We start from the raw sequence: 17,461 nt of genomic DNA on the forward strand, positions 1-17,461 counted from the left end.
GGGGAAAAAAAAAAACCTTTCGGGTCACGTGACGCGTCCACTGAACTCCAAGATGGCGTCTGCTGTGCTACAACGTTAGCGAGACCAACGAAGCTCCCAGTAGTACTAAATAAAACAAAACAAAACAAAACTTAGCGCTTCTGATATACATAAATAAAAAAACATATGTAGCTAAACAGGCGCGAGCCCTTTAATGGTCTGATTAATATCTTTTCGACAACTAGCGTGCTGCCTTTACGTGTGTGTGAGCCCGGTAGCTACCTGACTATCGGTTGAAGTTGTATTTAATGTTGTTGGCATGTCCGTAAACGTTTTACTTTTTCGTGGATCGGCATGGCATTGAGAGAGCTGAAAGTTTGTCTTCTTGGGGTAAGCCGTTTTCGACCCGTTTCTGTTTCACTTAACATATGACGTGTATCCAGTTAGACTACTGAGTAGCCTGAGCTGTGAGGTAAACATTCGGATTAGATTTTAATGCAAGTTAGCACTCTGTCACCCAATTTACTGTTCGGCAGTTCTGTTGTACTTCTAGCATACGTTTAAAGGACTTACAGTTGTCTAAGAGTGGTGTTTAATTTGGAAAGATGAGTTGGTGATCTCCAGCGTCCCTCCTGTTGCGTTGAATAGCTTAGCATTTTCCTCAGAATCATGTGGAAGATTAGTTACGTTGCGAATAAAGAAACTTCACGATCAGATATTAGTCTTTTTTTGAGGGACATAGTTGTTTTTAAAGAAGAAACAAAGTAAAGTAAATCCATGAAAAAATTATATTGGCAGTGAAATTAGATGTACAACTCGCGCGTGGTGTGTACTGTGTCATTTTTACTATGATGTCACGTATTTAAAGTGACTATTTAAGTAATGTTAACCAATATGTGGATTATCAGGACAGAGTAAAGAAATGTTATAATTCTAAGTTGTGAAGTTTAAGCTAAGCTAAAGTATAACTTGAGTGGTGGGAAACCACTTCATAGAAAGACAGATGTAAAGATAGACCTATATTAAATTCCCTTGTTGGTATTTCTGCATATTCGATTGTGATCTTAAAGATTCACTTCCCTTTTAAAATATAGCCACTTCAGAAAGCAACTTTAAGTGTTTTGGTGGTGTAGTTTAAAAAAAAAAAAATATATATATATATATTTTATATATATATTTTATAGGCCTATATATTTATAACAGGTGTAAACTTCACTTTTTTAAGGTAGTTTAAAAAAGATATTTAACAATAAATGTGTATCCTACACACTGCATTTTTTCCATTTAGGAGACTGGTGTTGGAAAGTCAAGCATTGTGTGGAGGTTTGTGGAAGACAGCTTTGACCCAAACATTAATCCAACTATTGGGTGAGTCGGCTATATTAGTCACGTATAGCACTTGGGTTTTCTGTATTTGTGGTAGTTTTAACTCAGTGAGCCCCAAACGCAGGGGAAATATTCCAGCTCTTTTTACTGTAAGCACAGATGTCAGTTAAAGTGTGTGCATTAACCATGTGCTCTCCAGGGCGTCCTTCATGACAAAGACGGTTCAGTACCAGAATGAACTGCACAAATTCCTTATCTGGGATACAGCGGGACAAGAGAGGGTGAGCAATTCCTGTCTTTTTTTTTCCCCCCCGATGTTGAAGCCGGTATTTGTTCATACCAATGCCCCCCCCCCCCCCCCCACCACAGCACCAAGTTGGGCACTTAATTTCTTTTTAGCCCCCAAAAGTATGAAAGGTGAAAGTCTTAAAATAAAAATTCAGTATACCTAAAATCCACTAAACATTAAGACTTTACATATGCGGTGTGGGGGTTGGGCAGATCGTAGCACTGCTGATCATCATTTGAGTTTCGTTGGAAGATGATGGATCGACAGATTACTTATGATTTAAAAACATGTCACCCTGAAAGCTCTAAAGCAGCAGTTCATGAACTTTTTACCCCATGTACCACCATTATGACATTGTGCCTGACCAAGACGGGGTTAAGCTACGGTTGCTTCCTCACGGCATGAGGGTTCTCATTTCGCACCCCATGCCTGTGTTTGCTACACGTTTGCGTGTTGCAGTGTGTTTGCTGGTGGCGGTTTTGTCATACTCTTATCTTTAGTGTATATATGTTTTACTACTTGCGTTGCATGAAGCTGATTTTTGCTCTTCCTTCCGGTAGTTTAGTAGAGCAGAGTTTGCAGTCCGCTGTGTTTTGGATTTTGTTGTTGACTTTGAAATATTTCCACACCGTGGACATTTTGTCTGATTTGCTTTGCTCGTTGATATTGCTGAAGTGCCGTTGTGTGGCATTGGTTATAGTGTCGACACATTGTCACAAGGACACGAGCGAAGTATTGGACCCGATACAAATTCTAGCATTATATTGGTGCATCCCTAGTTATTTGTATAAAGACTATTGATTTTAGTATGGTTCCAGTTGAGAATATGCTCCCTCTTTTCAATAAAACTAGAAGCCTTGCTAGCCAAGGAGTTGGGGCCTTGAATATTCTTAGTTTTGAGATTGAGCTTCACTTTTTACACGCGTCTTGTTTTGAAAATGATCAAATTGTGTGTTGATCTTCATCTTATTGTGAGCCTCATGAAGTAGTTAAATAGCTACGATGGTTGTTTTGGGTCTGGGGCCATTAGAAGCAGTGCCTTAAGTCATCTTTCAACCAGCATTTCAATTCAAACACATAGACAGGTATAGTCAGTGCTGCTGCAATAAGACTAATGTGCTCCTGAAAAACCTTGTGTTCATTAAAATCATGCATGGAAATGCACACATCCATTGGGGATTAATTAGGCTTAGGAGAATGCAATCGTAAAACTTGGCAACTTACTGCAAACAAAATTATGTAATAAACAGTGATACCAATGGCCAGTAATGTAACTGTATGCATTTTAAATAAGAATTAATACATGAATAAATTATATTATAAACATTTCCCGTGGGTCTTATGAGTCTCAGGAGAATTGCCTAGTAACTGCTGCAACCAAACATGCAGAACTTGCAAACTTGTCGGTCGCTGACGGCTGGGAGTAGTGAGCTGAACATGCACGCAGCACAAATGCAACATTACGGCCTGCGGAGACGCACTGAAGGCAACATAGCGGCAGACAATCAACAAATGTAAGTCGGTTTGAAAAGGCTGCTGTGTATGATGACTGTCATATTTTTATCTAAGATTTTGACCTGTGCGAAGAGGTCAAGTGCAACCTGTAGTGACCCAAGCAAATCTAATTTATTTGTATATATAATGCAGCTGCAGGTTACAAATTGACTTGAGGGATAGCGTGCGGCTCAGAGGGTTAAGCGTTTGTGCTTGTGATCGGAAGGTTGCTTGTTCAAGTCCTGTGGTTAGCAGAATTTTCATATTACTATTGAATTTATTCTAAATTAATGACTGGGTTCTTCTATTTATATTTTTGTGGTTGGTTTTCTTTGTAAAAGATCTAAAGTCACTGGTTAACACATCATATCGGCCAAAGGAAATACGCATGTCCAGAGACAAACCTGTGAACTGGTGTGTATGTGTTGTTGTTTTCATTTATCGCATAGTGTAAAAAATGCGTGAGAAATCAGAAGTGTGGCGCCAGGTTCTAGGCTGCGACCATTTAGTCGCATTTTGCAACCATTTTTGGAGACAGCGTGACTAAGTTTTATCAGTACGTGCACTAGCGCAACTTGCAGAAATGCCCCCCATGTAGTGGCTGACCGCATCAACGTATATCACGTGAAACGCCAAAAGAGAGCAAGAATGTGTGTGTGTGTGTGTGTGTGTGTGTGTGTGTGTGTGTGTGTGTGTGTGTGTGTGTGTGTGTGTGTGTGTGTGTGTGTGTGTGTGTGTGTGTGTGTGTGTGTGAGCAAGACCATCGGAATTTGGTCCAATTCAGTTCTACGGAGGCGCTTACAGTGATTATTTGGTTATTGCTTCACCACAAGTACCGGCACTAACATGGAAGGTGTGCGGAAGTGCAGAAAAAAAAACAGTAGATGGAATTATTTTTATACCTCATTAGGGTTGAATACCTTTTGCCTGCATCTCCAGCCAGTGCTGGCAGTGAAACGTGCCAGCGCTTATTAGCGGGATAACCTTACATCGCTGTTTATTCTGTGTAAAATGAAAGATCGATTTGCTGGCCGGATTTATGAATTATAAACATGTCCTGGGTGATATAAGTGAAATCAGGACTCTCAAGTCTCGCGCATTGACCGTGAGACACGCATCTCAACCAGTTCACATGCTCACACACCACACCTCACGCTGAGAAGTAATGGATGGTGCCCACCAATGTACCTCGTTATGTAGAATTAATGGATGAGGCACAGGCATACGGAGTGGAGTTTTCCACTGAGTTCATAGTTTACCCAGTCAAGTTAGAGTTAATAACCACCTACCAGCCAATCAGAAAATAGCATTTGTCGCATGTGATCCCGCCGCAAGCACGTTATTACTTGGAGGCGACACATATACATAATGCAGAAAAGGTGTAAGTGGCAGAGCACAATCTGAAGAATGTAGCAGGCAGGGGTCTGAGGTGTCACACGTTGACCGTGAGACACTCGTTGCACCTCTAACAGATGTAATCTCACTCCAAACTTTTGAAGAAACTTGAGAGCTCTGGTAAAATATAAATAAAAGGCTTTGTCCTGTTATGATTGCTATCGAGCCCCCTAGTAACTACCCAATAACTAACAAAACAATGTGTTCAAATAAAGGATTAGTGCTGTAATGTTTTATGTATTCTTGTTGTTGAAATTGATTAAAAAATATTTTGGTATAAAAAAAAAAAATCATTGTTCATGAACCGGTATTGAAATCAAGGTATCGTTCTGGTGCTGGTATTGACAATTTTTAAACAATGCCCAGCCAATGTAGATGATTTATCATCTGTGTTTTGTTAGAAGTGTTCACCTTTGTGTCGTTTGCTTTTGTTCCGTTATTAAATTGGCTGTTTTTTTCAAACTCTTGGAACTCATGTTTCATGCAATTTGCTGATTGGTCAGTGCCGAGTCTCAGGTCATTGGTATCTTACATACCGCCTTGCATACTTTACGATCTGCGCTGATTGTAGAATGTCATCCGACAACCATGCTCTTTCTCAGTAGCTATCTCCAGGATCAGATAGCAGGACCGATCGCTACGTCCTTTGTATGCTTAAAGGTGCAGTGCTCTGTTTTTTGGCATCAAATGATTTGAAACATTTTTAGACCTGCTCAAGCATGGTGGGAAACGGAAGCATGTGACACAAGGGTGGGGGGATGGAACAGGGACATCAGGCAGGGATGGGTGTGCAGACAGGTTTAGCGGAAATTGTACAGGTGACTGAAACGGCAGCCATTCTGGCATCAACACAAGAGTCTGTATTGCGTAGCATCGATGCTAATAGCATGTATCTATTGTGAAGTATCTCACCACTGCAAAAGTCATTTTGTTTCATAAGGTTTTACTTAAAGAACCTTGCACGTTTGACCCATTTTTATAGCTGGAAAATTTTTACCTGGAAGTATTTGGGTCGAATGTCTAACAGGCCTCACTGTCTGGAGCTCGACCCTGTAAACTTTTGGTTTATGAGTCTATTCTTAACTACCAAGCTACCTGTGTTGTGTGCCAGTAAGATTAGCCTCTGGGTCATAATTATGGAATTGTAACAGATTTAAGAGATTAACATGAATCTGAAAGTGAAACCGGTGGTTTGGGTGGGGCTGACCTTGTCACTTACGCAAACAATCAAGGGTTTTTTCTAGTTGTGCGTCAGGCTCATGCTCTTGCGTGTATAGTTTTTTTTTTTTCTCAACAGAGTATGGTATAGGTATGGTTAATGTACCCTTAAATAAGTGTTTAATCTTATTTGTGCTAATAAAAAAATAAAGCAATAGTAATGGTGAAAGTCATTTTCTATGGGTAAAACTAAGCAAGTAGAATAAAAATTTCAGTTTTGTCAGTTTTTACGCAAACGGCATTTTCAATGGTTTATTTGAGTTTGCTTTATGTCCGGACTGTAGAATTTGCAGAAAAGGTGATTACAGTATTATTACTTATTTCGTGATCTGAAAAATGAGCGTGATTGACAGCAGACGGCATTTCGGGACTCGGCTGTGTCCTCTGTGGATTGGCGCTGTGAGCACTGGCGGTCAGAAGCAGCCGTTAGTAACACATTCCGGCTGGCAGGGGGTCCATAGGGGTTCCATTCAGAACATGGTGTGATCTGTTATACCACTGGAGCTTCCTCACCCCCCCCCCCCCCCCCCATCCTGGACACTTCTTAGAGGTTAATTATAACGTACACTTCCCTGAGGACTGTAATGCCTGTTTAGTCTGTTACTCGCCCAAACTTTCATCACCTGCCCCTGAATTTTGAATTTAGCCATTAGTTGTCATTGTTGACACACCGTGGCACAACCACAAAATGTGTTCTCTGCATTTAAGCCATATGTGACAATATCACAATGGCAGCTAATTCAGCTCCAGGAGAGCAGTGCTTGGGGGCAGTACCTTGCTCTGGGATTCGAGCCTGCAATCTTTCAATTACGAGTGCACTTCCCTAACCATTAAGCTACCACTGCCCATATGCATGTGTGTGGCAGGGATCCATGTGTATTAGTGTTGTGTTATTGTTTCTGTCGTTGGGCTTTTTTTGGTATTTTATATTTTTATACTTAGTATATTTTCTCTTGTATACTTTAAATATATTATACCTAGTGCCACCAGCCCATCCATCCATTTTCCATCGCTTATTCAGGTTTAGGTAATGAGGGCAGCAGTCTAAGCAGGGTTGCCCAGACCTCCCTCTCACCCGGGGGCACCGTCAGGGAGGGAAAGTTAGGATGATTCCAAGGGCCCCTGAGTGACAGAAGTTTGGAAAATAATTGGATTGGTTTGGACTGGGGGGCCCAATATATGCTTTCATGGGACCCAAAATCTTCAGCATTGCCTTTGCTCTCCCCAGCCACCTTCTCCAGTTCCACCGGGGGAATACCAAGGTGTTCCCTGGCCAGCTGACTGACATAATTTCCTGTCCTGGGTCTTCCCAGGGGCCGCCTCCCAGTTGGACATGCCCGAAACACCTCCCCAGGGAGCCGTCCAGGAGGCATCCGAGATAGATACCCGAAACACCTCAACGGGCTCCTTTCGATGCAAAGGAGCAGCGGCTCTACTTTGAGCTCCTCCCAAACGTCTGAGCTCCTCCCAAACGTCTGAGCTCCTCATCCCATCTCTAAGGCTGAGCCCAGACGCCCTGCGGAGGAAGCTAATTCCGGGCCACTTGTATCCCATTCTTTTGGTCACTACCCAGAGCTCACGGCCATAGGTGAGGGTAGGAATGTAGATCGGCCGGTAAATTGAGAGACTCGCCTTCTGGCTCAGCTCCTTTTTCGGCAAAACAGCGTCCGCATTACTGTCCACACTACTTACTTAGTATAATATATTATGCATTTCATATTTATATAGCACAGTCAGCAAAATTGCCAGAACTAGCATTTCACTGCAAGTTGTATGAGAATGACTGCATGTGATAACGAACTTTCCGTGTTGTTAGAAGGGTGTCAGAGGTTGTCCAGGACAGGACCCTTTGTTTTGTTTGCAGAATAGCTATTGTCCTCTGTCTGTTCCAACTACAATCAGAGGACCTGACTGAAGCTGAATTAGGGACATGTATTCATGTGAGTGATGACTGAATCCTGACCATTGAAATTTAGGGCAGACCGTTCAGATCTCCTCCATTACACCCTTCTGCTGTTTCTTCTTGTCAGCTGGGGTTTATTTGCATGTCCTTGTAAGCTCTCCTCCATGATCTGTCGCACTGATTAGAAGCGGATAGATGTTTGTCGCCTATCCGAGACCATTTTTCACTGGACATAGTTTTTTGCAGTGCGGTGATTACTCTTCACGCTCAAGAAACTGAACTGGTTTATAGAACTGCGACACTGCGCCTCTGTTTTGGGACGGGAGAGGTCATGCTCAGAGGGATCCACACTGCCCTCGACCCGGGCAAAAATGTGAATTTTTACCCACGATGTCAGAACAAATTTACATATCAGAATCTTCCAGGAAATAGGACTCGATGCTTATGGGAAATGGTACTTTTTTTTTTCTTCCATTTCTCATGCGATGGACATAGTTAAGAAATCCTCTGTGACATCTTTCTCAGAAGCAGAGATGAAGGCCATTAAGTCCTCAGTCGCTCCACATGTGATTTAACAGACATTAGATGAAACCACATGAAGCTGCTCCTGTCTACTGGCTCTTCCCATGATTATTAGATATTTCTTGTTTAGTGGTGGTGATGTTGCTATTCACTTGTCTCAATCGGAATCGCGTTTCGGATTCTGTTCCGAGTTCAGGTTCTAGCTGTATTTTCTTGGCAGAAGGAAAAGTATTTGGTCATGCAGTATTTTCGGTCACGTCTGTTTAGCATCAGGCTCCGACTTGAAAGCCCCGACCCTCCATCCTTATCAATCAAAATGCGAGGAATCTGCCCACGACGGAAAGAGTCAGGAGCCCCATCCACAGTCCCCAAAACGGCCAGTTCGTTCACAAATGATAGCCGCCCGTCTGGGAGAAAGCGTGAAATCCTGCTCCGACTGTGGCGGATGACACACAGAGCGCGGATGGGCCAGCCAATTCCGCAGCTGTGGTGCATTATGGGACTATCAGGGATAAGAATAAAGAAAACCATGCAGAAATGTGCGTTTGATTTGGTGTGTTCCTGAGGCAGGCCTTGGCTAATTGGGCTGAGATGCTCAAGCCAGAACTGAAGAGCTTCTGGAAAATATTATACATGTCTTTTTTTTTTTTTTTTTTGGGGGGGGTGGGGGGCTATATCTGCCGCAAAAATGAGTACATTAGAATATCTTTAAACACTTTGATAGTGCAGAGTTTATTTCCATATGGGGTATTCACGCTGACATTTTGGACATGTGTCATTCTTGTGATGGACTCCACACTCGGGGTGGAGGGGGGGGGTCTTTTTCGGACCGGAGCCGCGATGGCCAAACCCCGGAGTGGCGAGGCTTTGGGCAGTTCTTTTAAATGTTCCTTGGGGGCATAGCCGCGAAGTCTTATGGAGCTGTTGATCTTCTGTGATTTCATCAGACTAAGTGAACCACATGGCTTAACAGCCGCAAGAAAAATCCACTTTGTGGAAGAGTAGGAACGGCCTTCCACTGGTGATCCTCAGGCTTTTTATACATGGTTTCACCTGTAGGCATTTCCACATGATGGTCTCCTCGGTGGATAAGTTGAGGGGGAGAGAGGGAGGCTGCTCGCTAGCCGTCGGGTACTCTCCACAAGGACAGAAATTACCAAGTACCTGTGACCTTCAGTAGAAGAACAGGGTTACATCCTTACTCATTTCTGCAGCTACCTCCAAACCTGCCCAATGCTCTACAGGATTTCCTGCATTCCACAGGAGTGATGATCTGAGGTTCCAAGCCCAGGAAAAGAATTCAGCATCCTATAAAGCAGCCTCATAACTCATTGTTAAAAAAATGTAAATTATTTTCTATTGAACTTTGCTGTGCCATATGTGAAATATTTAAATTGAAATATATTAATCTTTGTGCTTTCTGTCTTTCTCTCTTGCCTTCGGATAGTTCCGAGCCTTGGCACCGATGTACTACAGGGGCTCTGCTGCCGCCATCATCGTTTATGACATCACGAAAGAGGTACCGTTTCCTGGCCGTCTTTCCTGCCATGGACCACTGGAATCAGCTGTTGGGAAGGGCACTGTACAGCTAAAAAATGAATCTCATCACCACAGACATCAGTGAGGAAGTGGTACTGACAAGATGAGGGTCTGTTGTGTTATTTAGCGGGATCAAATAATTGTCATCCATCATTTATTTGGAATTACTCATGCAAAGCATAGACGTTGATTATTGTGGAGGACCATAAAGGGTGGCTCATTAGACACTTCCTGTTAGTGGGGGCTCACCCCAGACCAGCCCCGCTTTAGTGTCCTGTCGTGTGCAGCTCCATCTCAGCCTGGAGGTGCTTCACACATGCTGAGCCCTGATCAATTACTGGCACCCCATTTTTTTCTCGTCCCCTCCTGGCTTCCGTCCTTCCAGCAAAGCCTTCTGAACACGCGCCTCTGGCAGGTCATTCGGAATCCCCAAAACCGCCCAGGAAATGGGGGCAGGCCTTAGTTCTGGGTTCTGAAAGAGGTTAGAACCTCCTACGCTTGCCGCTTTAGCCTGGTAGGTGTCGAGGTGGATGAAAATGGCCCACAGCAGGATTGTGGGATACTGGTGTACCCAGCTAGAGACATGCAGATTTCTCCATAACCTAAGTCCAGAGAGCTGTAGGGGTCCTGAAAGTGGCTCAAGCAGGTCTCTCTTCCGCTGACATGCTGTGCTGGAACCAGGCGGTTCTTTTTAATGCTTAAGGAAAAAAACCTGCTTCCCGCTGTCATTTTATGTGTGCCATTTCAGAACCAAATGTGGAATTTTCAAAGCCGCCTAACATTTGGATTCATTTCAGTGGACACCGTAACCAAGGCGACCACTGCCTGCGTCTCCTTCCCTAATTGGTTAAACACGAAGTCGTCATACCATCAGTGAAACTTGTGAATGGAACTGCTTTTAATGCTGAGGTTTTAATGGGGTCTCAAGGACATTAGACCCTGGATGAAGTCCAGGCATGGAGGTTCTAAAGCTACTTATGTGCTGCTCCATAGTGAGTCCAAACGCTGTTTTAACGCTCAGATGATGTGTCATAGGACCACATGGATGGTGCTGAAGAAGCACATGGTGTAAAACTTCACGATTCCAGAGCTGACGCGCTTCAGCTTGCTGCTGCTTACCGTATTGTCATGTCAAACTCTGATTTAAAAATACCTGCCGTCACTTTAAATCTTAATCGGTTTGTCTTTAATACTGAAGGTGGGGAAAACAATTCGAAGAAGCAACCAAGTGAAACGCCCGGCTTAGCCTCGTTGAGGGCACTTCAGAGCTGGTTATGAAAAAGACGGATTGGCGACACATGGTCGGCAACATGCAGCGTGTGGCTGAAATGGTAGTAATGTGAGGGCTTAACCACCCTCTGCCACCCCCCCCCCCCCAGGAGTCCTTTCAGACACTGAAGAACTGGGTGAAGGAGCTGCGGCAACATGGCCCCCCCAACATAGTCGTGGCCATTGCTGGCAACAAATGTGATCTCGGTGATGCCAGGTACGCCGGCCCCCCCTCGCCTCCCCAAGCTTCTGTTTTGAGCCCCTTACTTATACTGCATCCGTGTTTTGAGGAAATGCTGTGTAATAATTAATGAGCCATGAATATTACAGATGAGGAAGACGGCACAAACAATTAGCTCTAAACTCTAGTGAGAAAATAAAATGTAGACCTATTCATCAATCTACAATAGAGTAGAATAGAAGGGCTTTATTGTCATTGTAAAAATTACAACGAAATTATGAGATGTACTATAAACGTTTATCTAGTACAGGATTACATTGAGGCTGGAACCAGTCCCAGGCAGAAGACGGAGAACACCCTGATGCTAGTCCAGCACAGGGCTCCGCCTTGCACACAATTACACACTTAGAGATACGAATTCTGTTATGGAAAGATGTCATCATGACGCCTGTAAGGCTGGGACATGAATGCTGTGGCGTTCCACCATTGGCTGGCTACTGTGGAGATCAGTATCCAATCACTATCCAGTTTCAGTGTGCATAATGGCAAGTGTTAAGCCGTCCAGCTATTTTCTGTTAAAGCACTAGCAGATACGCTTTATTGTCTGAATAACCATTGTAAAGTTTAACCAGATGTGATAAGTATGGTACTGCATGTATAATGTACATATTGTTACAATTGCAATTAGAATTCTTAGTGTGATATGGTCTGTTTGCCTTCCAGAATTACCCTAAATTAATCACTAGACCAAGTAATCCACGTTAAGGGGGCAATTCTTAGTCAACACAGACTGAATTGAAGTAGGTAGACAAAGTAATGCTTATACCATTGCATAGCAGTAGTAGTGAAACGGGTAAGTCCCTGGTCCACGACCAGCACTGCTCAGACATCAGCATGTGCGGTTTGATCAGTGGCCTGTGGGTTGGATTTCAGGGGCAACAGGAACCCCATAAACTGCATACTGTGTGATGTCAGGGAGACATTAGCGTGATAAATGGCGGCCGCAGTCAATTACGATCCTCGGATTAGGTGTCGGATCATTTTAGGTTTGCATTTAAGGTGCATGGCACCCTACTATGTAGTCATTGTCAGGCTGTAGAGTAACACAATGCTTGTCTTCTACATTGTCCCGATTTGTCATTCACTCAGTCATTTATTTGTTCATCTTTGTGAAGCTGATCAAAGGTTCCCCCATCCTTCTGCCACCTGCCCTTATGGATGTGAACACAACCTTCTGTCTTCACAGGGAAGTGACAGAGAAGGATGCCAAGGATTTTGCCGACTCCATCCATGCCATCTTTGTGGAGACCAGTGCCAAGAATGCAATTAACATTAATGAGGTCTTCAGAGAGATAAGTAAGTTTTCAGTTAGGATCCCCTTTGTGTGGTTCTCTTTCCTGCAGTCAGTTAAGCTCTGTTAGTCTGAAACGGTTTAGGAACCAAAACAGTTCCTATTTTAGGCGTATGCGGTCAGTCCACTCTCCATGGTTTCCTGCCACTTCGTCCCCCTAGATTACGCCATGAAAGAAGCACTGTCCTGCGGGCAGCTTCGGGTTATAGAGACGGCCTAGGAGAAGAGAGAAATTGCAATTAAGCTCATTACCTTTTTTTTTTAGGATTTTTTGGAACCGCTGTTATGTGGCACTCCCCTGTGCTTATAGACGGAACTGCAAGTCACTGAGAGCCTGATAAATGGCCAGAATATTTCACTTGCAGTTCAGCGCCAAAACCCACAAGACGGGGGTGGTTTACGGCCTTTTTCTCTCCCCCTACTCACCGTTCTATTAAGCGTACGGCCCAAGCAAAGCAGGTGTGGCCACCAGCTTGGAGCCCGCCAGCCCTGCAAGCGGAAGGCTGCGATTATCAAAAGGTCTGACAGGAAAAATGGCGTTAACTTTGTGCCCCAAAAGTGGAGCAGCTAAGGTACTGGTGTAATGTAGTCCCATAAGAAAAGTAATACGTATGTTATATAATCCCTCACCCCCCCCCCCCCCCCCCCAAAACCTTTTAGCGAATGAGAATGCTTTGTAGCCATCTTGTGCGTTGGCTGTAATTACATGGCGTGTCGTTCCTCTCTCAGGTCAGAGAATTCCTGTCACCGATGCCAGCGGAGGGGCAGCAGGAAAGGGCTTCAAGTTGCGGCAACAGCCATCTGACACACGCCGCAGCTGCTGCTGACCCCCCACACCTTTCCCATCGCACCGCCGCCCCCCCCCCCCCCCCCCCCCCAGCTCCACCTCTCTGACACGGAATGGAGATCCCTGCCGGATCCCTGTCAGGGAGCCCCTTCACCGCACTATGCATGTGTATATGGCCGTACGTTTGCTCCGGGTGGGGGTTGGGGGGGTCCTTTTGCCCCTCCCCTTAGAGATGTGTGTTAATATTGAATGTTTTTGGGCCTGTGGGGAGGACAGTTGGCATCCGCACAGCAACGGTCAACCAGCTGAGCACAAACTTTCTTCGCCCGATGTTGACACTCTCTGGAGCTCTGACATAAGACCGCATTACCGATGCCCATCCAATCCCTGACACACAGCCGGTCCCTCACCCAGGTCTTTGAACCTCATCATTTTAAACGAGCTGCACGTTTCCAGCTGCTCGACTCTAACAGTGTGAGCAGACCTTTCATGCTACAGAGCCTCCAATCCTCGTCCCCCTTTTCCAATTTCTGTTGGACTAGTAATACTTGAGGAAAAACTAACACAATCAGATTTAATCCTGCACTATTCTCTTCATATCCCATAAACCCAGCTTCTGGCTTCTGGCATCATATGCCTGCATTTGGCGTCAGCAGTCTCTCCACATCAGCTACAGGCCTTGCACTGTTCGTTTTCCCTTCTCCTCATACTCTTAGATCATTTTCAGCTTGTACAAGTTAGGCACAGTGTTGTCAATTTGTATTGCGCCGAAATGTCCTGCTCTGAAAAACCAAATCTTGGTCCAGTTTTGATCCGGTCCTCACGATGGACAAAATATCAATTCTGTCTATAACACCCTGCCTTCTGTGCATTATTACGTCATAAGGCCGCGTTTAGCTGGTGGATCCCTGGTTCCGGAAGGAACGCAGCAGAACTGTGAGGTTATTTGTCAGTGTCCCCATGTGGTCAAACGCCGATGTGACGAATCAGGGAGCTCGACACAGACAATAGTAGAAAAAGTGCTGTGACTTTCGTAAAGGGAATATGACTGAACTATTGAGACTGATAAGACTGAATTGTTCTGACCTTTTATTTTAAAAACGCTTTTTTTTTTTACACAGTCTAAGTTATCAGGTATACCAGTTTGCTCTTTGCCATCAGCTGTCATGGTTTTTAAACTGCTGCACTTTAAAAGAAAACTGTCTTGGCAAATTAGATTGTACATGGAAGGTTTGACAGATGCGTCATAGAGAAATGAAGTGCTTGGTAATCTTTCCATACCTCTTCTCAGAGAAGCCTATGCTTGGAGTTTTCTGGTTTGCGTCTTCGGATCGTAACAAGTCTGGCTTGTAAGCATGCTGACCAGACTCACAGGCTGCACATATATAATGTGATCTCCCTTCCAAATATTTAAAGGTTTACCTTATGTCAGCTTTAATAGTCAGTAGAAAAGACCCTGGAAATGAATTATCCTATTGTGGCTAAGAAAGTAACCTTTTCCTCTTTTACAGTATCCATTTGATCGGGAATGTTTTTAAAATGGCATTTTAACTGTGTGCATTTGGTAATTTTACCCCTTAGATCCCTTGCTGGGTTTTACTGCGATTTTACTAGAGAAAGTAATTTGGTGAGGTCCTGCCAATGCTTTAATTGTCCCATAAATGTTTTTATCTTTCTTTCTTTTACAGAATAAGTGTTGGCCCTCACATCCAGCAAATGTGGTTTTATTATCTGGCTGCAGATGAAAAGCTAAATATTGGGAAACCTAAGATGTAACATTTAGAAGGTGGACAAGCCTTGGATATCAAAGGTTTTAATAAAAAAAAAAAAAACCCGTCAGACGATCATTTTGTCTGACACAGGTTACTAGCGAACTCTTTTCCCTGGGTTCCATATTACATTGTGTGCTGTGTATGACACGTTGGCCTCGCATCTTCAGTTCTCCTGTGATCATGCTTGTAAAATCACAGGGCTGTGTCTTGAAATGTACAGAGGCAACAGTTAGTTGTTAGTTGTCACAGCTGAACTAAGAAAGGGGATTCTGGCATGCTGGTTAGCAACGGCTGTTAGAGAACAGCTGATATGGTCTTAATATAATAGAATGTGACAAGCACTTGCCAGAGGTGTATGTCTCTGAATTTTCTTCCTAAAGTCCTCTTTTCTTTCATCTGCATTTGGTTTTCACTCGGACTGCCTCTCATCGCCGCTCATATTTCACACGTGCTTCACGTAGTGTTACACTATTCCTGATGTCATTTGAGTGTAACCTCTGCCATTTCAGTCGCTCTTTTTATGGAAGGTAGTCTTGGATTTCTAAGAACCAAGGTGCAGCTATGTCTCTATGTCCGTTCTGAAGAAATATACTTCAGGTTAAGCTTTCAATGATATGGTAATGAAGGAGGGTTTTATAAGTACCGTGTTTCTCTGGGCTTCGACATCTAGACATCATATTTTTAAAGCCTAATTTCTAGCGTGGTGGATTATTTGTAGCAACACGTTTTTTTTTCCCGATATAATGACAATAACACGCTACACAATCTTTCCATTCTCAGAGGGTAGTGTCATTTTACATTACATATATATACACACAGAAACAACGTATTCTAATGGGAACACAGCCAAGTTATTTTGGTTTGCTACATTAAAGAAATATAAATTCTAAGGAAATAATACAGTAAAAAATGTTTAACATTTTGTGACTTGTTAAATGATTGGGGGGGGGGGATAACGATACAGTGAGCCCTCAAAGCTGTCCAGTAACCCAGTTTGAGGTTAGCTGTACCAGAACCTGACCTTTCCCATGAGCCAGGGTTGGGGTTACTCTGACTTGCAACACATTTCTGTACATTTTTGACTAATTTTACTTGCGCTTCATCCATTTTATCAGCCTAAAATGGTTTGTTTTTCAAAGAAATGTATTCAAACTTTCATGCAAAAAGAATTATCCAGTTTTACAAGTGTAGATAAAATAAGCTTTAAAAAAAGCTTAAAATATCTCTGGTACCACTGAGTCTATTGCCAAAATGTAGAATGAGCAAAAGATGCTTTGGGTGACTGACATTTACTAAAAATGAATTTCCTTCAATATTAGACATTCTTCTCCTTGAAGACTTTTTATTCATCATCTTTTGCAGCTGCAAAAATACTGCACTGATGATCGGAGATTAATTGAATTTATCCAGCTGACTCGTGCATTTTTCTATTTAAAAATGGCTTTGCATGTCTGGGTATTTGAGCCTTAATTCTTTTTTCATATTCCTATTTTATATTTTGGAAGCAATGGACATTCTTCGTGCCAACTTAAAACTGTCTTTAATATAAAGAAGTAGCATAGCATTCTTTTAAAGTAGGTTGCAATCACAATGCTAAGTGGTGGCAGGGTTTCCTCAGTGCATAACAGTTGTCATTGTGTGCAGTGTCTGTGTCCGTCTGCTTTGGTCTCGGACGGATATAGCTTCAGCAAACGCAACACTAGCTTAAATTGTTTACTAGAGTAACTTTCAGAAGTTTCTAAAGTATTGTTTGTATGTGGCTTACACTGTGTTCTGGAAAATCATCCACGAGTCTGTCTTAGGCTGGACCTGAGAGTTTTCCCCTCCCTTCTGCAAAGTCCCAGTTAATGTTGTGTACTGTTCCAATGTATATACCATTAAAAATGTGGATGAACACTTACTATATGGTCAAAGTACTATATGATATTTGCAATTATCTGTTTTTGCCACAGATTATATGACCGCATTTGCACCTACGATTTTTGTCATATTCAGCTTTAATATTTTTACTATTTCATGATAAGTGGGAGACAGCCTTACATAACTTTTATGTTACCATGAATGTGTAAAAAGGGAGATGTCAAGTTGTTTACTAATAAAGAAACATAAAACTTCCAATGATCTGATTGTGCAGTGTTTGGTGGGACGGGCTGAAGGGAGCCTCGCAGGACTTTGCTGGCCGTGTTGCTGGGTCCAGGCTTCCTGGGCTTCCCTGAAGGCCACCCTTTGCCCGGCTTCAAATGCGTAACTCCTGAAGCGTGCTCACGTCCGTCCTGCAGCACAGGACACGCACATTCAGCTTCGGTCTCTCCAGCACCCACAGCCCTGTAGCTTTCGGACAAGTCTACGATACAGGACGGTATTTTCAGCCTAGTTTTTGTCAGGTGCTCTCAGTTCCTCAGGTGTGTGACCAGCCCACCCCCCACCCCGGCCTTT

The 17,461-nt window shown here is 43.4% G+C and overlaps 1 protein-coding gene across 1 annotated transcript; it reads left to right on the forward strand.

Moving 5' to 3' along the window:
* Positions 1-21: 21 nt before the first annotated feature.
* Positions 22-17,143, forward strand: rab22a (RAB22A, member RAS oncogene family). Its single transcript, XM_049022944.1, has 7 exons — positions 22-369; positions 1,268-1,347; positions 1,505-1,586; positions 9,574-9,645; positions 11,045-11,151; positions 12,362-12,471; positions 13,196-17,143. Exons 1-7 carry the CDS (start codon positions 334-336, stop codon positions 13,291-13,293), a joined length of 585 nt encoding a protein of 194 aa, XP_048878901.1. The 5' UTR covers positions 22-333; the 3' UTR covers positions 13,294-17,143.
* The last annotated feature ends 318 nt before the right edge of the window (positions 17,144-17,461 follow it).

This window comes from Brienomyrus brachyistius, chromosome 8 (assembly GCF_023856365.1).
Source record: "Brienomyrus brachyistius isolate T26 chromosome 8, BBRACH_0.4, whole genome shotgun sequence".
Taxonomy (NCBI): domain Eukaryota; kingdom Metazoa; phylum Chordata; class Actinopteri; order Osteoglossiformes; family Mormyridae; genus Brienomyrus; species Brienomyrus brachyistius.

What these genes read in the sequence shown, in the direction of transcription:
- rab22a (XM_049022944.1), top strand. Translation starts at nt 334, where the DNA reads ATGGCATTGAGAGAGCTGAAAGTTTGTCTTCTTGGG. An exon ending in TGAAAGTTTGTCTTCTTGGG is followed by an intron (nt 370 to 1,267) that starts GTAAGCCGTTTT and finishes TTTTCCATTTAG; the next exon opens with GAGACTGGTGTTGGAAAGTC. An exon ending in TTTATGACATCACGAAAGAG is followed by an intron (nt 9,646 to 11,044) that starts GTACCGTTTCCT and finishes CCCCCCCCCCAG; the next exon opens with GAGTCCTTTCAGACACTGAA.